General features: G+C 42.7%; 1 protein-coding gene across 1 annotated transcript in view; it reads left to right on the forward strand.

The window, feature by feature from the left end:
• adcy9 (adenylate cyclase 9) overlaps positions 1–13,176 on the forward strand; it is a 29,307-nt gene extending 16,131 nt beyond the window's left edge. Inside the window, exons 2-10 of the mRNA XM_008283781.1 lie at positions 2,405–2,568; positions 4,590–4,700; positions 5,084–5,340; positions 5,488–5,590; positions 6,187–6,395; positions 7,225–7,384; positions 7,618–7,760; positions 7,960–7,983; positions 8,427–13,176. Coding sequence (XP_008282003.1) covers positions 2,405–2,568; positions 4,590–4,700; positions 5,084–5,340; positions 5,488–5,590; positions 6,187–6,395; positions 7,225–7,384; positions 7,618–7,760; positions 7,960–7,983; positions 8,427–9,780 — 2,525 coding nt within the window. The 3' untranslated portion in view covers positions 9,781–13,176. The remainder of the gene's footprint in view (positions 1–2,404; positions 2,569–4,589; positions 4,701–5,083; positions 5,341–5,487; positions 5,591–6,186; positions 6,396–7,224; positions 7,385–7,617; positions 7,761–7,959; positions 7,984–8,426) is intronic.
• Positions 13,177–13,649: the final 473 nt, after the last annotated feature.

A 13,649-nucleotide genomic window follows, 5' to 3' on the forward strand; every position in this document is an offset into this window, starting at 1 on the left:
CTAGCAACGTGTCTATTATCTACCTTGAAATACTTCATTATCGTTAATAAGCATTCACAGTGTTGGGGAATAGAGGTTGAATGGTCCAGTGATTTCTGTTGAGATGGATTTGGCTTGGTCCCCATCTTACACAGTTTAATTATTACTCCGCAGGCACCATTGCTTTTACAACAGGATTTGCATTAATCGTGACTCTAAATATATTAATAAATAAGGAAATGTGACTCACATACTTGAGTATTTTTGAATGCTTCACCCTGAAAAGAATGTGACTGTTTCTCTGACTCAAATGCTCCCAATCTCTGTAGTAGAAATCTCAGAGAAAAGGCAGTCACACCTCAGACTTCTACCTACCTTTCTTGAGAAAATGAGGCAGACATCTTTTTGCTACTGTACACACATCATTCCACATAATCTTAGACAAGTTGAGAGAACGCTGTGTGTGTTGAGGAGAAGACAGAAGACGACAGTAGGAACCCAGAGGGAGGGAAGAAAGAACCCCGTTGACCCGTGAGCAGGAGCAGAAGTGGATGTGTGTCGCGGTGGGAAGCAGAGAAGGATTTGATTAGCACACTAATGAAATCAGTCAGTGTCGTGTGTTTGTGTTGTGTGTGTGTTTGCATCTCTGTCTTTGACACAGTTACACTCACACAGTCTCATTTTCAATGGTAGTCAAAAGCTCTGCTCAGTTTCCTGCTGCCTCCTCTCCTCTGCTGTGCCATTCTGCATCACTGGTGCGGGGAATTAGTTCGATGTTACTGCTGTATACTGCCTTTATTTCCCATCCCTGAATCTCATCCACCTGGCTATCGACCCAGCTACAGCGAAGCTGCCCGTCTACACCTCCGCTCACTGTGCTATACGTCTGGCTGGGTGTGTAGGCAGTTAGAGGGGGTGTTTTTGTGAGTGTCTCATAATTGTGTTTACCTTTGTCTCTTAATGTGCACGTTACTTTCTTTTTTGTGTGTCTGATTCTTGACATGCTAAAGCCAGTATTTGTCCCCTATGTTTGTGTGTGTGTGTGTGTGTGTGTGTGTGTGTGTGTGTGTGTGTGTGCGCGCATCTTTGAAAATGAGACTGTACTATTGTGTCATGTGTGTTACAGAGTGGAGCCCTGCGGTGGCTCAGCACAGGCAGCGGCAGGCCTGTCTGAAGTACTTAGTGCACACAATGCTCAGAGCCGGAGGCTGTGGCTTCACTGACACTTGAATTATGTGGTTAAACACACAGTCACAGGTACTTACCTGTGCTGCTCACAAACACACCTGTTACTGTGGCTGTGACTTGTCACAACACAGTGATGCAGGCAGAGAGAGGAAAACGAAGAGGAGTCCAGTCGCACTGGGTCTTCCTGTTCTCTGTGAAGTAGACGAGAAGCTCATATTTAAGTCTTCCAAACACTACAATGTCTAAGCATCGATCATAGCAACAGTGTTAACAGCAAAAACCCAACCGACCCATATGTCTGCAGTAACGCAGGAAGCTGCTCAGTGGGAGCATCCTTGAGAAGACAGCAGATATCTAACGGAGATTTTAAATTTCACTGTCCTGAGCATTTCAAGGCTTCTTACAGCTGAGCTAAGCAGGTAAAATACCACTGTAATTGTTTAACTAAAACACCACATTACCTGGTTGTGTCTTTGGCGAACTGCTGAATTTAGGGGAAGGTGTTGCATAAACACACTCATACCTGGTGGGAGTGATGGAAATGCTAACATGTTGATAGAAGTGGGAGGACGCAGGTGTTCAAATATTTGTCTGGGGCTGTTACGTCTCAAAGTGTAATCGCACATGATTACATGGACATCACAGAAAGATGCACATGCACCTGCATTATACATATATGAAAGATTAATTTTCTCATAATGGAAAAAGTCAGGCTCAGGCAGGATAAATGGGAGGACTTTAGCCCTTACTATATAGAAATTCCTCCTCAGGCTGCGGAGGAGGAACAGAGAAACGGGTATGATGAAGAGAGATGACCTCGGGCAGAAAACGTGGACCTTGAAAGCAGCGTTGCACATATCAAGGTGTCGGTTACTTGAGCAGTGTGTGCTTTTCTCATCTGTTTGACTGTGAATTACAGAAAATACACAAAGACATGTACAAAGGCACTACACATGTTTATGTACATGTGTATGGAAATGAGAGTGACTCATGTGTATGACCTTTGCTTTTCCAAGTGGGAGAGATTGATATTCAGTGTTTCTCCCTCTCTGAAACCTGCTTACATAACTCACCGAGGGAATTCATCCTGGGTACGGCCTCTGCTGAATTCTCTGCTGAAACAGTCACACAGGGATGACTAAACCCATCTTACTCCTATTCCATCTGTAAATAAGAATTGGTCTGTTGGTGACATCCTCCTGGTTTCTTAATCTGTGTCTGTCTGTGTTCTCTCCAGGTCTGAGGACCTATCTGATCTCTGGCAGAAAGGTGGAGCCTCTCTCTCACTGTAACTGCTCCCAGATGGGGTTGGCTGGGCCGGAGCATGCGGATCCAGTGCCCAGAGTGCACACGCCTGATGGAGCACCCTCGGCCTGCCCCCTTCCTCCAGACAGAGCCAAGGTGAGCAGTAACTATCTCTGAAAGTCAGCTCTGTTGTTGAAGGAGTCAGTGTATTTCTGGGTTAGTTTATCATTGCACATCTCAGTTGCCTGAGGATGAACACTGAGCTCTATGTTCTACCACAGCCTCTTTGATGCGCATCTTTGCTCTTCGCTGTGTGTGTATGTGGGTGTATCAGACGCTTTAATAAATATTTTCATTTTCTGCATGCGAGGCCATCGCCGTGTATCCACATGTTTCTGTTTCATAACCTTGTGCAACCTTCAGCATCTTTCTTCATTCCTCTTCACTTTTGGAGCACAAGCATGTGTGCACTCCCAAATATGTTTCAGTTTGAGTAGCACTTAATACCTAATTAAATCTTTAACAGTGCAAATCTGAGAACAAAACGGTGAGATCTTATTCATTAGGCTGTCATCCCAGCAGATGGTCTACATAATGACTGACCTTTAGTGCTAATCAACCCAACATGTCCATCCATGCTTTCAAGGGAAAGTTTTCACTTGCTTCCAAACTGTAGCATTATTCATGAATGGTGGTCCAATGCCTTGCACAGAATCAATTACTCCATCTCCTGTGCACTCTGAGTGTGATTCAGCTTAACCTGACACGTAAAGCTTATCTGTGTAATTCTCGTCTGGTGGAATTCTACCGTACCATTAGCTCGATGTGTGTCCGCTGCTCTACTGACCCTGCAGTCTTTTTACAAATGTTCTGCTCTTGCTCACACCTTACAAGGTTTTAGACAGCTATTTGTAGAATATTTTGGAGGGGTAAGTGTGAATTGATGGTTGCCATTCGTTGCCAATGATCAGTGCGCCCAGAGTCGTCCTCCCCTGAAGCGCTGCTGTGTCTGACATGATCGCTTTCCTAACGCTGTCTGGCCAGAAAGATATTGTGACTCTGGAAATCTCACTGCCTCTACACTCCTAGGGCTTAGTGACACCATGTTCTTCCTCTAGTTAGAGAAAATCAAATTTACTCTCTAAAAGGTCAGTGGGTTCACTCAGACGTGGATGGTGAGGTGTTCTTGTAGGTAATCATGCTTTTTTTTATTCGTCAGTCTTAGAATTCCTTTGTGTTGTGCACCCTGCTGCTAGTGACTGCACTAGACACGCATCAGTGTAGCATTGAAAAAGGCGACGAACACAAACAAAGTGCCAACGGACACGCTGAAGCCCTGTAGCACATCAGTCCTTTTTTAATTACCCGCAAAACCTTTCACTGCTCACCTAATTGAACGTCTTTCTACACACACAGTGCAGCCCATGACCCATGCACAGATCTCTCAGCTCTCTGTTGTGACAGGTGAAGAGGGAAGATGTAGTAAGAGGAAAGTGGATGATGGGAGGCAGAAGTATCAGTGGGAGTCCTCGGTATGGTAATGAGTTAACTCAAGCAGAGAGACTGGAGGTCCTTTTCAAGCATTTCTGCCTACAACTGATGACATTTTCAGCTCTCCATCTTCTGCGTGGCTCTTGCACAGATTCAGATACGGTTCACGCTGAACTCATCTTTTAAAGGCCTAAATGACATTCACGATGTGTAGGACAGGTGTGGTAATAAATGTTTGCACTTTTCTGTCGCATATTAATTTGCAGGACGTTGTATTTATCTGTGAGGTGGGCAGTCATTCCACTATTACATTTCATTCTCAAGCACATGAACACAAAGATCCTGATCTGGTGCAGACCTCCTACAAGCCTCCTGTTCACTCTTTGTCAACCTTCATATTTGTCAGTCTCTGCTGCTGCTCTTGTTACCCTATCAGTCTTATAAGATTTTGTAAGATGAAAGACTTGTCGTAGCACTCCTAGTTTGAGCTGAGGCGACATGTTTTTGTCATGCGTGTGTTTGTGCCGTAGATCCGTTGGTATTTCGTCATCCTCCATCTCCTCTGTGTTTGGCATTTTTCTACTCATATGTTCTCCTTGATCTAGATCTCCCAGCTTATTAATTCTCCTTCTTTTCTGCTGCATCTCCCTGTATACTGTCCGCCTCCAATCTCTACCTCCCTGCAGTCCCCCTGTCTGTCTTGCAGTGTGGCCTTGATAGCAGGGGAGGATCGGGTTCTGGAGGAAGGAATGGTGCACAATGGCTGCCATGACGACCACAAGACGAACAGCAGCAAGGTTAGCCTGCTGTCACCACCTGAACCAAACAGAAGAGGCATCAAACTTTCTATCTGCTATGCTAGACGTCTGACTTTTACGCTTGAAAAAACCCAATCGGCCCATCCAGTGTCATATGTTTTATGTCATTATATTTCTATATTTGCACAGGCCCTGCAGCAAAATCAAGGTCTCAAAAATAGTTCAAAGAAATAGAGCTCCACGAGTCCCAGATAAAGTGTTCCACTGACACATTCAATCAATTGGCATGACTGAAGCACAGTCTTTCATATTTCTTATTTGGACTACTTTGTATTATTGCTGACCTATTTCCAAAGCGAAGATCTGTTATCTCACCTTCTGCTTGGGGAATTCAGGACATCTCTCCCCTCTCTTCACCTTAGGACTCCTCAAATCTGAAGTGTTCCCCCGCGGTTTCTGCAGGACGCAGCCCCAAAGCTCTGAACGGCCTTCTCAGTCCTCGGCTGGAGGCCCTGACCAACAGCCAGACATCGCTGTGTGAGATGCTGCAGGAGAAGGAGAAGAAGACGTGGAGTGGAGGAGCCATGGGAATGGACCATTCAGCGCTCATCCCTCTGCGATCCAAGAACTTCAGGGAGAGAAGTGATGCTCATTTTGTGGATGTTATCAAGGAGGACAGGTACTGACTGACTTCAGGACAACTGCCAAAGCATCATATTTACAAGTTTGTAATCATAGAGGTCAGACTCAGTTGTTAATGGGAAATTGTAATTAGATTGAAAACCCAAGTGTACATAGTTTCTTCTGATTTCTGTGTTTCTGGCAGTCTCATGAAGGACTATTTCTACAAACCTCCCATAAACAAGCTGAGCCTCACCTTCCTGGAGAAGAGCCTGGAGTCTGCTTACCGGATAAGCTATCAGGAGGAGGTGTGTGTATGAGCTGTGTTTGTGTGTGACGTAATGATGCCCATATGCCTGCTTGTGTAATGAGTGTGAATGCGTTTCTGTGTGTCTGTGTATTTCCTGAGTTTGTTTGCGTTGTGAGGATTAGCGTAGTTAACTGAGTTTTTCACCAGTCAGTGTGTTTCCGTGATTCCAGACATCCCATCCCGGCTGCCTCCATGTATGAGCTTGTATATTTGCTTGTGTTTCTGTGTTTGTCTTTCTACTTGTTTGTGTTTCCCTGTTTGTCTGAGTCTTGTCTGGGAAGCCTGTTAGCACTGCGTTGCCACCAGACCGGTCAAGACTGCGGCAAAGAGAAATCACTGCAGGACCTTAAAAGTAGTTTTGTATTAGGTTGTGATGTCCTCTGCTGGTGTAACCTCATAAGTACATTTTTAATTCTCTGACTGCCACTTTTGCTCGTGTCTTAATCACAGTTGAGGCTTTAGTTTGTTAAATTACTGGTGATTGTTTGGATTCATTTCCTGCTCCTCCTGAATGGAGAGACCTTTTCACATTTCATTTGTTTGCTGCTCATTTTCCTCATTCTGTTCTCTTTCTTTTCTGTTTTCCCCTCGTAGGTGGAGACCCAGGCAGCAGTGCAGACGTTTGCCAGTCCAACATTCAGCTCTTTCTTGGACATGCTGCTGTGCTGTTCTGTATTTCTGGCTCTCTCATTGGCCTGTTTTCTTCAACCGCTTGTTACCCAGCAGAATCTGTCCACACCGGCACTCGTTCTGACAGCTGTAGTCGCACTGCTGGAGGCTGTGGCTCTGCTGTTTGCTATACGGTGAGATTCTTAACGCAGAGCAATGGTCCTAAACTACCAGCTCAAGTCCAGCCAGTGAGACAGTATCAGAGGAGCCCATTGTCTAGAGGACAGACTGTTTCTAGAGAAGTTAGCAAATTAACCATTGTTTTAGCCGAGTTGAAAATTAAGGACTTCCAGTGTCATTTGAAAAATAGGAGTGCAATACAAGGAATGAGGAAGTGAAGAAGGGGGTCGAGAGGGTTTTCTTCAATCTGCCCCCAAAGTGATTTGATTTCCAGAACCCTGAAACTGAATGGGTTAATATGAAGTGCTCAGAAAACGGCAACTGATATTTCAAGGAGTTGTTGCAGGACTAGTTTACATGACAATCACATGGGCATGCTTTCTAACTGCGTGGGCGGCGTGCTTACTTCTCTTACTTGTGTATTTACAAGGTATTCTGGCAGAGAGAAGGATGAGCAGAGGGAGAAACAGGAGAGAAGCGTTGGAACAGTTACTTATTTTACTACGACTCCCTCAGGCAGAAAGTGTGAGAAATAAGGGGCCTCAACCAAAAAGACCCAGAGAGCTTTATAACATACATAGATAACACTTTATTATCAAAATTGTGTTATGTGCCAAATATATGCAAACCACAGCAGATGGACTGATATTACACATAAATTCATCTAAAAAATGAAAAGGTCTTGTTTGGTGACGATTTGTGAGAGAAGCTATATGAATAGACAGAAAGTGTAGACGGTTGCATCTGGATTTTTCAGTGTGGCTCGGACCACATATGTTCAGAACATTTCTAATACTTGATATTAATCTGTAGAAGTCGCACCTTCCTGTTTTTCCTCTCCAGTATGGCCTTCTATCTGGACAGTGTGCTGAGTTGCACTCGGGTACTGATGAGAGCCATCTCAGGCTGGATAGCACGCCACTTTATCGGGGCGGTTCTGGTGTCGCTGCCGGCTGTGGCGGTCTTCTTCCATGTCACCTGTGACATGCATCTCTCCGTTCAGGTGCGCTCATGTTTTTTCTGTATTTGATAAAGATCACACGGGTGTTAAATATCGGTTTTGTTGTTTTGGTGGGATTTGCTTCTTACCAGTAAAACACATTAGCTGTGGGGCCAATAAAACTACCATCTCTGACCTGCAGTGACTGGGACTTTCAGTTGTACAGTATGACCAGCTATCTTGCAGCACCATTTCTTTTGACTAATATTACTCTCTCTGTCACATATTTTTCCCAGTTCACCATGTTCCTCTGCTGTGCTGTCATCATAGCTATCATACAATATTGTAACTTCTGCCAGCTCAGCTACTGGATGCGCTCAACGTTAGCGACACTGGTGGGACTGGCACTGCTTGCACTGCTCTTCAGCTCCCCCTGCAGGTATTATTAATAAAAGGAACAATTTATGTATTTTGAAATTGTGTGCTTTTTGTCTATTGACTAATACTGTAGCGACATTATGATGACACTGGGTCTGTCCTTAAAATTTCATGAAACATCACAGGTTTGAGTTTTGTGGGATTTCTTGACGTCCATATTTGATGCATTCTTTGTGTCGCTTCTGTTTTGTCTCTTCCAGCGTTGCTAAGAGTCTGTTTTTCTGGTGAGTATGATCATTGTGAACATTTTAACTGTCATTATTTCAATCTGCTCACAGTTCACATTAAAACAGAGCAACTGGAAGTGTTTTGATAGCCAAGGGGCTTTTATATGTCGTACCTTTATTACAGTACATATAATAGTATAATAGTTCTGAAATGACAGAAACCTGGAGAATTTAGGGCTCCACGCAGGACTTTAGCCCGACGAAAATGGTTGAAATCCCAGCTCTTTTCCAGTTGATTTGAGGTTTTCTGCGTGATGAACAGATATTTATTTTAATGAGGTTGGTGCAGTTCATGCCAACTGCTTCTGTCGCAGCAGTTACTTACTTGTATCTACAGAAGCTGCAAGTTTATTCTGACAAGAGAAATATTTGTTCGTATCTTCTGTTTATTTATTTCCCAAGCTTTTTCACCCTCTTTCCTTTTCTCTCTTTTAAACCAGGTCTGATGGCCAGAACAGCAACAACAGCAACAGCTCCATCATCATGTATGACACCTCAGTAGACGCTGACCCACAACCACAGGACCTTCTAGGCCCTGAGGCCTGCGTGGCGTTTTTCCTGCTACTTCTCCTGGTCTGGTTCCTTAACCGTGAATTTGAGGTCAGTTACCGTCTACATTACCATGGCAACGTAGAGGCTGATCAGCACCGCATCAAGATTCAGAACATGAGGGACCAGGCCGACTGGCTGCTTCGCAATATCATTCCCATCCACGTGGCTGAGCAGCTTAAGGTCACACAGAGCTACTCCAAGAACCACGACAATGTGGGCGTAATATTTGCCAGCATCGTAAATTTCAGTGAGTTTTATGAAGAAAGCTACGAGGGAGGTAAGGAGTGCTATCGTGTCCTCAATGAGCTGATTGGCGACTTTGATGAGCTCTTACGGAAGCCTGTCTTCTCAAACATTGAGAAGATCAAGACCATCGGCGCCACCTACATGGCAGCAGCAGGACTCAACGCTCAGCAGTGTGCTGATGCAGCACATCCTCACGCCCACCTCCGGGCTCTTTTTGAATTTGCCCTTGAAATGATGCGTGTGGTGGATGACTTCAACAAGAACATGCTAGGCTTTGGCTTCAAGCTTCGCATTGGATTCAACCATGGGCCTCTAACAGCTGGGGTGATTGGCACCACTAAGCTTCTCTACGATATCTGGGGTGACACGGTCAACATTGCCAGTCGCATGGATACAACGGGTGTGGAGTGCCGTGTTCAGGTCAGCGAAGAGAGCTATTGTGTGCTCAGTGGCATGGATTATGAGTTTGATTATCGTGGCACAGTTAATGTCAAAGGCAAAGGTCAAATGAAGACCTTCCTTTACCCTAAAAGCAGTGACAGCGGCCCTGTGCCTCAGTATCAGCTCTCTGTCTCACCGGAGATCCGAGCACAGGTGGATGGTAGCATTGGGCGCTCACCCACTGATGAAATTGCCAGCATGGTGCCTGCAACGAGCACGACTGCAAGCAGTACCAATACTATGGTACCCAGTGCCAGCACCGGTTCATCTGCTACAACAGGGATAAGCCATGTGAAAGAGGCAGACAGCCATGAAAGACGTCCTGCCGCAGACACCTCTGTTGCCAGGAGATCTGTGTCTCACAGTGGCCTCACATCTATACCTGCAACCAACGTGGAAGGACCTCCTCCTTCTTCAAATAACAAAGAGCTCATCATCTCATCCTCAGTCCAGCAAGACACACCCCACAATTCTACAAGGTCTCCGAAAGACACAAAGCAGGACAAATATGAGGATGACTATGACAGTAGTATTGGAGAGTTAACCAGACTTTAAGAGTTTGCTGCAGTGGCGCTTTTAATATCAACCCTCTACCCTTTAAGCTCTCGTTCCTGCCAGTTGGCATGTGTAGAATTGCTGTACATTGGTCCTACTATAAGTAGGGACCGAGGATGTGGAGGAACCCACATCCATCCTCTCATTAGCCAGGAAGCAGGTTGTTTTTAGTGTAAATATGATTGGCTGATATTATCAAAGGTGCTGGGTGGACCAGAAAGAAGGTCAGAGGCAGGAATGCACAGAAAATGAGAAGATGTGATAGCTGACCCTGAACCTTCTCTTGCCTGCTACAGATCCCATCGTCTGCCATTAACTTACTTGAGTATCTTTACACCTTTAATCTTGATAATTTCTGTCACATATCTTTTAAGTGCCTTTAGAATAGAATAATACGTAGACTAAGCCTTTTTAAGTAAGGGGATAACAACATAAAGGGAAAACTGTAAATTATTAAACTTTTTGGAGAAGAAAACAACAACATTGCTTTTGTTACCTGTTTACTTTTTAAACTATGTTTTGCTATGATACTTTTGCCTTTTATCAAAGAGGAACGAAACAACGTTAGAAGCATCCCAATATGTGTCAAGAGGAGGAAAATGGAAAAGATGTTACTCCAAGATATGTACTCGTAATATCTGCACTAACATGCTGCAGAGCCTGTGTCCATGTTGTTCCTGAAAACCAGAAAAGTGTGTATGGAGGGCACAACAGGGACTAATCAGTACAGGCTAAAGGCAGGGAAGGATGAGCTGTGTGAGTGTGTTTGCATGCATGCAGTACGTGTGTCTTTATAGTGACATTATGCAGGGTTTAATCAGGAGAGTTGCCTAAAAGTTACTCAGATGAAACTGCAGGATTGCAAACGCCGAAGGAACGACATCAGACAATAAAGTTTTGTGCTGATGTGGCAGCTTTTGCTCTGGCCTCAGTTAGGAGCTTTGTATGGCCTCGGCACTGAGGCATGATGGTCTCAGCCTCATTTAATCAGCATGCTTGCAGCATCGTAGGCTAACTGCTACTAGCGTTTGCAACCTTCACTCATGATCAAGACTCTTGTGGGAACTCGAGCTTGTGTTGATGAGTATTTCAGTGGATCCTGCAAACCACTGGTGAACCTGTAGAGTGTCTTCAGCCATGACTTTAGGTGGATTAGAGAATACAGCCGCCTAGGTTTGCTATGGATTCCCTGTGTGTTAGTTGATAGTGCTTATAAGGCATGGATAATCAGTGGAATGTCACAAATAAAATCTAAATGTGTTCATTGTTACACAAAACTTGAACTGTTTATTTGAGGCACCTCTCTGCTTCCTGTTATTTGAAGGACAATACTGGATGCAAACATCTGGACGCTTTTGCTGCTTCATACTTTCAATGGCATGAAACTTAATGTATTAGCACTGTAAATGTGAAAACAGTGCACCAAATGGATTTCATATCCCTAGGTGTTTTGTATTTTATTTTTTATTTCATGTCAGAATTATTATACATCTCTCTTGCCGTTACATCTCCTCTGTGTCACTGTTTCTTAGCAAAAAGGATTGTGTGCTCAAAGGCAAAATAGTTTTACCATGAAACCCGCTCAGCTGTCTTATTTATCGCATTCAAATATCCTGAAGGACACAACCTCGTATTTTTAAATTGACATTTCATAGCAAGGCATTTTAAGTAACAAAGCAAGCATGAGAAATATTGAAGAAACACAGAGAACCAATTTGCCTTCTGTTATTGTTCAATATTTTATTTTTTCCTGCTGCATTTGACATTACCCTAATAGTTAAATCATGATTTTGGTTTCTGTGTGGCAGTTAGGGTAGCTTGTGCCTTTTAGCTTTGAACTTTTCATTTTTGTCACTATCACTTTTCAATCGCTTTCATTCCTTGAGACAATTCACATTTCTCAACGGCATGTGCTTTGAGAATGTCTGTGCTTGAATCACATTTTAATTTTTGGTAAAGTTTTCTAAGATCACAAGATTTGAGCAGTGCCTTTTCTACATATATACAATGAAAGCATACCAAACATTTGACATTCGTTTGGATTGTGACGGTTTTTGAATTTCTTTTGGCATTCACTTTTATGCTGTGTTTATTTGTCAGCTGGAGTTGTTTTAAATGCAATAACAGTGATTTGAAAGGTCCTTTTGCTTATGAGCACACAACCCTTGTACTCCACAATAAAGGGATGCTTAGAATAATTATTACTGTCCAATGTTAAGTGCTCAATGAAGGTCATGGTTTTTGAGTGTCAGGTAAAGAATATAAGCTACATTTCCTTTTAAGCTCCTTGAAAAGCTCTTTTAAATAATGTGTTTTTTATGAAGCCTGAGCAGCGAGAGGTGTGCAAAGTCACAGATTTGATCGCCACTTCCCCCCCTCTTTGTTTTACTGCAAACGTGAGCATATCCGTTGATTTGGTTGGATTTATTGAGATGTAAGCGACATTCTGAACCAGCAGAATGGCACACTGGGTAAATTTTGATGCCAAAGAGTGTCATTGCCATCTCTTGGATTTATTTATTTTGTTTTGTATGCTGTTTAAATGTCTTAATTTGCAGGTCATTGGAGGTCATTTCTATACTCACTGTTAAAACACAATTGCACAAGGCACTCACTTTTTTTGTACAGTATGCCTTTGTATTGTATAGTATTTGAGCATTTTCTATTATTTATATAAGCGCATGTTTTAGAGTATTAAATAGTCTAAAGAACTGAGTAACTTTAACCATGTTGGAGTAATACCTGTGTGTTCTGTTTGCCTGCATGTGTGTAAATAATGTATGAGTGTTTGTAAAACTGTGTGGTTGTGTGTAATTTGGAAGGAATGCTCTAGTCTTAGCAGGAATGTAATCTGGACATTTTAGTCAACTTTTATCATTGCAAAAAAGTGTGACATGCTGAGACAGAAAGGCTTCAATCAGTAGAGGTTTCCCTTTTTCAGATTTAAAGTAGCCAAATAAAACGGATGAGACACGGCAAGGTATCTGCTGGTAGGCAGTACTGGAGGAGCCCACGACTGCTCCCGCCAAGTTTTAATGAACTGTTGCTTTCTTTGGATATGTTTTTGTATATAGCACGCTAACAGGTGAAGTGAAAGTTAAAATTGAATAAAGTCAGTTGCTGGGAAATGTTGTCCATTTGAATTTATAGCCTGTACACTACATTGGGTTGTGAGTTTACCAATGATAGATTGTGACAATGGAAGTACATGTACTTAAGTATTGTGAAGAAGTAACTGTGAGGTACTTGCACTTTACTTCAGTATTTTGCTTTTTAATTCCTCTATATTTACACTTTCTACTCCACTCGGAGAATTTTTAAATGGTCTATTTCAGTGTAACGTATTTTTATTTATTATGCTACCCAACGATACATTAAACCAGCTACAACCTTAAATGCAGCGTACACATTATTGCATCATCATAATCCACTAATATAATGTATTACGCAGACACAAGAGTCTGTTTTCTGTATAAACCGTACTTTTAATATATTTCTCTTGTATTGGGCAAGTTGTGTAGGTTAAGTGAGTATTCACAGAATAGTTATACACTGCAGTCATTCTATTTTTACTTAAAGGGTCTGAATACTTCTTCCACAGTGGTTTTTTTTTAACCTGTGCTCGTACAGGATAACAACAGAAAATAAAATTGGTGATTGTGCATTTGATGGATTGTACATGTTCAGTCAATCAGAGGGATATTTTATTTTGTGTGGAATATTAAAATAATAGTCTTTTGTAGACAGTGAACAGAGCTCCTACTCTAAAACGAAATGCATTTTAATTTTTCAACAGCTAGGGCTGGTACAAAATCAGGTATGAATTATTTTTAAACTTATATTGTATTGATAATGTTATTATACATACA

This window comes from Stegastes partitus, unplaced genomic scaffold, assembly GCF_000690725.1.
Source record: "Stegastes partitus isolate 25-593 unplaced genomic scaffold, Stegastes_partitus-1.0.2 Scaffold327, whole genome shotgun sequence".
Classification (NCBI taxonomy): Eukaryota; Metazoa; Chordata; class Actinopteri; family Pomacentridae; genus Stegastes; species Stegastes partitus.